The sequence below is a fragment of the Pogoniulus pusillus genome, chromosome 3 (genome assembly GCF_015220805.1).
Source record: "Pogoniulus pusillus isolate bPogPus1 chromosome 3, bPogPus1.pri, whole genome shotgun sequence".
NCBI classification, from domain to species: Eukaryota; Metazoa; Chordata; class Aves; order Piciformes; family Lybiidae; genus Pogoniulus; species Pogoniulus pusillus.
In genome coordinates, this window is record NC_087266.1 from 30,850,850 (window position 1) to 30,857,874 (window position 7,025).

Sequence of the window (7,025 nt, forward strand, 5' to 3'; positions counted from 1 at the left end):
GTCTTGGAGAAGTCGGGCAGTGAAACGAAGTCCAGAGGAATGCCCGAGGTGGGGGGTAGCCAGGGCGCTCTTGCAGATCCCCCAGGTTTTAACCCACGTTAGTCACACACTTCAGTGCCCGTTCCCGGCGAGGGGAGCGGGAAGAAGCAGCACTGGGCAGGCCGAGAGGCCCCGCCGTAGCCGGGGATACAGGATCAGCGGTGGGAGGGAAAAACACACGGCGACGAAGGGGAACCCTGCGTCAGTGCGGGGCCGTCCTCTTCCCCTCCCCGTGCGCTCGGCTCTGCCTCCCGCCAGCCTCCCACGCCTCCCGGGAGGTGCGGCCGCGCTACAAAAATACGGCCCCGCGACTGCCGCCTGGTCTCTGCGCTGGCAGTCCGACGGCAAGCATCTGGCTGGCAGTGGGCAGCGTAGTGGCAGTGAGGAGCGGAGCAGGAAGCGGCTCCCCTGCTCCAGGGACAGACGGGGCGAGAGGATCCGGCCAGCAGCAGCGGAGGGCTGTGCGCTCCCTCGTGGGCAGCAGCGGCGATCCCGCTGGAGCCTAGGCGGCCGGAGGAGGAGGAAGAGGAGGAAGGCAGGCGGCTTCCCGCCAGGGGCGGGTTACCTCTGGTATGGCCCTGGCGGACAGCGCCCGCGGGCTGCCCAACGGCGGCGGCATGTCGCCTGCGGCAGGAAGCGGGGCTCCGGGGAGCGGGGCGGCCGCGGCGGCGGGCGGCTGGTCGTCTTTCCCGGAGATCGTGGAACTGAACGTGGGCGGGCAGGTGTATGTGACGCGGCGATGTACCGTGGTCTCGGTGCGCGACTCGCTGCTTTGGCGCATGTTCTCGCAGCAGCAGCCCAGCGAGCTGCCCCGGGATAGCAAGGGCCGTTTTTTCCTCGACCGCGACGGCTTCCTTTTCCGCTATATTTTGGACTACCTGCGGGACCTGCAGCTGGTTCTGCCAGAGCACTTCCCCGAGCGAAGCCGTCTCCAGCGGGAGGCTGAGTACTTCCAGCTTCCCGACCTGGCTCGCCGCCTAGCGCAGGCTCGAGTCGCCGCCGCGGCCCGCCCCGCCGCACTGCACCGCGACGGATCGCTCTGCACCGACGAGCCTCCGCCGCCGCTGCTCGGCTACCTGGAGGCCGAGCCCCTGGAAGGAGTTGGCAGTGGAGCCGCAGCATCCGCTCCGTCGCCCACCACTAGCCGCAGCCCCTCGGGTGGGCCGCTACTCACGCCCTCTCAGTCGCTGGACGGGGCGGGCGGGCGGCGCTCGGGCTACATCACCATCGGCTATCGGGGCTCTTACACCATCGGGCGGGAGGCGCAGGCCGATGCCAAGTTCCGGCGGGTGGCCCGCATCACCGTCTGCGGCAAGACGGCGCTGGCCAAAGAGGTCTTCGGGGAGACGCTGAACGAGAGCCGCGACCCCGACCGCCCGCCCGAGCGCTACACCGCCCGCTACTACCTCAAGTTCAACTTCCTCGAGCAAGCCTTCGACCGTCTCTCCGAGGCTGGCTTCCGCATGGCCGCCTGCTCCTCCACTGGCACCTGTGCCTTTGCCCCCGAGCAGGGTGGTCCTGCGGATGACAAGATCTGGACCAGCTACACTGAGTATGTCTTCTGCCGGGACTGAGCATCCGCCCGGCCCCGTGGCCTGGGGGTGAGGCGGTGACCCCTGCACACCCTAACACCCACGGTCTCCTCCCAGCCTGGACGATGTGGTGGGGACCTGTATCCCCCTACGCTTTCTTCACCCCGGTGCCTGTCTCTATACACAAGACAGGTCATCCCCCAGCTCAGCCCCCACCCCTCCTGCACACATCTCCTGATGGCCCCGGCGACCGGAGGCCGCCACGTTGTGCCTCGGCTGCCGTGTCCCAGCTCAGCCACCGTGTGCCAGCTCAGCCACCGTGTCATGGCTCACACGCTTATCCTCCCTCCCGTGCCTCCCAGTAACTGTGTGGGTAGACAGGAAAGAGAGGAAGGGGAGCGGTAGACTGAGTATGCAAATACCCATTCGAGGGAAGTGTGTGTGTATGTGCGCCCAGCGCCTGCCCCTGTCTGTGCAGAAGAGCTGAGAGCTCTGTTAGGGTGTGGTGTTTTAAAAAACATTCATGTAGGGACTGAGGAACTTTTCAGTTGCTTTTCAGCAATTTTTGTCGAGTTGGCATGACACATGGCTGTCTTTTCTCATCCCCATATGCTTAAGTGAGATTTCATCCTCTTGGACAGAGCCACAACGGTCCATTTTTTTCTCTCCACCCTATCAAAGTCCTGCCTGTCTGTGAAGGACTGCCACATAAAAGTGATGCCTGACTGTGAGGGGTTAGCACTCCAGCTCATACTTATCTGTAGAGATGAGTAAATTTGTGGGAGGCTTGCATGTGGCCCTTCATGACTGGTTGCTTTTATCTCGCCTCTCTGCTCCCTATCTGTTTGAACCTTCTCCAAGCTTTTAAACTGGACCAGAACTTGCACAGCAGGCATGTAAGGCTGGTGTGAAAGGACAGGTTCACTGGATAACCAACCATTTGAACTATCAAGTGTCCTCAGAGACGTGTTTATTCCTTCCACAGTTAAAACAGCAACGCTTTGAAAAAATGAAGTGCTTGTGGATCATAACTTTCCTGGGTTGTGTATAGTCCTTATAATTCTCTTGAAGTTGCTGTCTTACCATATGCATATAAATCTCAATGCGTATTCCCTTAAGCACCCTTAAAATGGTGGGGGTGAGATGAAGCCAGGCTTGCCTGAATGAAGGTAGGGGCTGCTTAATCCTATATGTTGAATTAATGCATATGTACGTTATCAGTGTAATCAAGAGGACCCTACTTATTGCTTTATGTTGCTTTATGTTTTGTCATGTTAGTGCTGTAAAGATCTGAAGCCAACAGAATTTATACCAAAACCACCTTTCTCCCCCACCTCCCCTTTTTTTTTTTTTAAATAACTGGTTTCTTAATTTTCATGACAGTACTATCAGGGCAATGACACTGCTGAATGTTAAATATTTCTTTCCAGACAAACTTAGTGCTTCTTTTTGGACAAACTTAGTACTTCTTAGAAAGGATTAAGCTCTGGTTTTAGAAAAACAAGAATAATGACAATGTTCTTAAGGGTTAATTGCTCTTTCTAAGTTGTATTTGGTTTGTGCTAATAAATTCATGAAGACAAGGGTACAGCAAGCACTTTCCTTTAAAACCTGAACTTGATTTTAAAACCTGCATTGTCCATTCAGACCTTCACAGAAAAAATCCCCTACGTTTTGGAAACTCTTTAATAATAAATTGTTTTAACTCCAAATTTAGAAATACTGCTGGCACTTGTATTCTATCCAAAGAATTTAAAAGTACAGTTTTAAAAACATTAGTTCCTTTACAAAGAGCTAAAGCTACACATACCTTGAATTTCAGTGCTCAGTCTGTGTTCACCACATGCACAATTGTATTAAACTGAAAATAGTTTGTAACACCTTGTGTTTTTTTTCCATGTTAGCAAGATTGTTTATCAATGCGACTAAATTGAAGATGCACATACAAAAGTGCTGGGTATTGTTCATTTGTAGATAGTTGTATAATGGAATATTTTTAAAATGAGGGAAATGTATACCTGCCAAATTAGATGAGCAATAAGATAGAGTGAAGACACCAATACATCTGGAGACTGAATGAAACCTGTTTGTCCTATGCCTTACTCTGAGATGATTTCTTTGTGCTTAACTTATTTATACCACAAATTAAAGGACATTGATCACAGCTACTAGGTTTTTACAATGTTGTTCTTGAGAGTGACTCTCTTTTTCTAGTTTCTGTTTAGTAATTAAGTATTTTTTTTAAGATTTTGTATGAAATCGTTTTTCAGTAAAGCGTTCAAATTTAGCTCTAGATGGCTTTCTTTTTTAAAAAATTCTTGGGAGCGTACTAAATCTGTCATAGGAGCTATGAATAGGGGCAGTTTTAAATTGAACTTATGATTTAGTGTACATATATATACAGTATACAAACATTTTACAGGAATCATTTAGTTTTTTAATCATTTTAGTGCTACAGAATTTCATAATGTATCTAGCTGAGCATTTACATATTATGCTGTCTACATAACATGGTAATGTTTTACTGTTTTCCTGTACCTGTTTCTGTGGGAAAAAAATCTGAATATCAGCTTGTAGAACTGAAAAGGGTTACATATTTGCTTGATTGTGAATCATTACTGAACTTCCAGGTGGCTGAATGCATTTCTAGAACAAAGATTGCCTGTGTTTTGATCAATTATTGCCTATCCATTTTTCAGTAAAAATGAGTGTAATAAAACATAAACAGATTTTTTAAAATTTCTGTATTTGTGCTAAAACCTCTAAATGTTATAAGTATTAGGAAATGAGGCCCTTCATTTACTGATGACTCATTACATTTGGTCTTAAAATGATGATTCCATAAATGTGATAGTTATTTGATGGTTTGCCACAGAAGATGGTATTTTTCTTAAATATTACTTATTAATTTCAGTAAAAGTATTAAGAGGCAAAATTACCAGGGCAAAGTCGCTCAGGTTTGTTGATCTCTTCTACTGAGAGCTGTAAGAACAGATAAACATGATGACTATGCTAACCTGTTGTTGCATAGAAAGTAAAAAACCTAATGGCACGATACTGGAGTCCTGTGTATGTTTTGTAGCTGTTGTTACTCACAGTTCATGTACTTATGGATGAATGCAGTAGCATTTACAAGTGCAATTTAAAAAAGCAAAGGCAGTCTTTCTTTGAATTAGAAGTTAAGGAATAGGTTTGTTCAATGAGGCATATCATGAAGGGCGACTTTGCAGATGTTTGATAGGATGTTTATATTTTTATACATGTAGATAACTAGCCACTGAATTCATTCTTATTTTCACATGTATAGCATTGATAATAAAGATCCTCTTAGGAAAACATTACATGCCAAATTAAACTCTTGTTCTTTAAATACTGTTGTGTGGTTTATGCTGTCCTTTTTGCTCTTGGTAAAGATGTTGTTAGCTTTGCTGTCTCTTCCACAGCATCATACTCATTACTTCAGCAAAGACTCCATACTAATATGTAAAGCAGAAGCATGAAGCAAAGAACATGTAATATGTGTGTAGGAATCTCTCATAACACTCATGGCAAGACAGACAAAGATGTGTATAATGCACAGACTGCATACTTTCTTTTTAAGTGTTACAGACAATTTTATAGTAGTAGTTAATACAGATTAGTCCACAGGAAACTATACTGATTAAACAGCTTAATTTTAGTATCACAGAGTAACTGTTGAAATAAAGTGTTGATGTTTTATATGAAGCCAGAGAATAGTAACATTGAGAATAATGAAAGAAACATGAATACCTGTGGAAATAGATGATCCAAGAGAAATGCATCTAGAAAGTCTGCCATTGGCCTTACTAGCTATGCTGTGGTCTCCAGTGAACTGTAATAAACCTGACACTTTATGATAACCCTGCCATCAGTTTCACAGAATTAGTAATCGATTGCTAGTGCGTGAAGCACTTCTGTGCATAGACCTTTCCTGAGTAGCATGGTTAGAAGGCAAAGGAACCAGCTGAATGTTTTACCAACCATTTTATTTGATGGCTGGATATTGAGAGCTTTGCTATCATGCAATAATATAAGAAAGGAGGATGTTCGCTGAGCAACAACTTTGACTGACTTTTGACAAGCTTAGATCTTGTTTCCTTTATACTAGCATTTCAATTATTCTACTCACCTCCATCGCTTTTATTTCACTTCTACTACCAAAAGGCAGCAACCCAGCAAACCACACCCCCCCTTTTTTTCTTTCTTTTGCAGAGACAGCTTCTGCTATGCTGATGGTTATAGCTGAATTCTACTTTTCCCCTTCAGGGAACTATAGGGCTTTTCCCCCTTTCCTTTGCCCAGCAAGCATTATTCTTGGAACTAGCAAGAATGTAACATCTGCAAGGATTTTTAGTTCTTTCAGTTGTGTTTGAAATTATCCCTGAGCTCAGAAACTAAGAGGGACAGATGTCCATCCAAACAGACAGTACAAGTGTATGAGCCTTATTTCGTTAGGGAACAAGGCTAACAACAAATTACTGCAATTAATGCCTGACACTGTCTATATAAAATCTTTTGTTAGAGGAGAACGGAGTAGTGCAAGTGTTCTAAATCCCTATAGACTGAGGCGAGCAATCGTGCTTATTTTTGTGACACTGGCCAGTCAGCCTAACAAGTGGGTGGAATAGAATGTCTTAAATAATACTTCCACACTCCAAATTTCTGCAGTGTTTCCAAGTGTGGTTTGAACAGCTTTGAGCCTTTTTGCAGCAGCCCTTCTTGACTGCTTGCTTTATACTCATCTGTTGGTACCTTTGCTGGAGAAACTTTTTGTTATGAATACGGAGGTTTTAGGATTCTTTCTACCTTTTTGGCTGGCAGAAATGTGCAGAAAAGTATCTTCCAAGGGCTTGATTTTTTTTTTTAATTATTACTATTCTTATTATAGGAAATCATCGTAGTTGAAATGTATTATTTATTTAGAAAGTATTAGCATTTAGTTTTATGACAGTAAATGCTAACTTTGCTTTTAATTAAAATGAGCTGCATGTGTTTTTCTCCTTGCAGTGACCTATACTTGATGTAAGACTGCTGCTAAACGAAACTCTTTAATGTATGATTGCTGAAATGTTAGTACTGCTGTTGCAAGTCTGTTTGGAATATGCCGTACAACTGCTGAGAGTCAAAACCACAGCTGGTCAAATTATTACATTTCTTCCCTGTTCTACTCTCCACTGTGTTATAACTGGAATAAAATTAAGCTCCGTTACACATTTCTTGCTCTAAAAGTTCTTTAATACATACCGTGTAGTATTTGATATCTTAATTGAAATAGTTTACAACAGTGAGTCAGGGCACAGAAGTATTTCTATTCTGTTTTCTTGTGAGGAAAAAAAAACAACAACCATGCATTAAGTGGGAGTGACCTCGTGCCATTTTGGGGAAGTTTCTTGGTGTCACAAGAGGGTCAAGGTATTTTTCTGTCTAATCCAA

The 7,025-nt window shown here is 45.1% G+C and overlaps 1 protein-coding gene across 1 annotated transcript; it reads left to right on the plus strand.

Annotated features, from left to right (window-relative positions):
- Positions 1 to 313: 313 nt before the first annotated feature.
- Positions 314 to 6,805, plus strand: KCTD12 (potassium channel tetramerization domain containing 12). Its single transcript, XM_064173820.1, has one exon. It carries the CDS (start codon positions 612 to 614, stop codon positions 1,611 to 1,613), a length of 1,002 nt encoding a protein of 333 aa, XP_064029890.1. The 5' UTR covers positions 314 to 611; the 3' UTR covers positions 1,614 to 6,805.
- The last annotated feature ends 220 nt before the right edge of the window (positions 6,806 to 7,025 follow it).

Bases quoted from the DNA above. Each gene is read 5' to 3' on its own strand.
- KCTD12 (XM_064173820.1), top strand. From the start codon at position 612: ATGGCCCTGGCGGACAGCGCCCGCGGGCTGCCCAACGGCGGCGGCATG.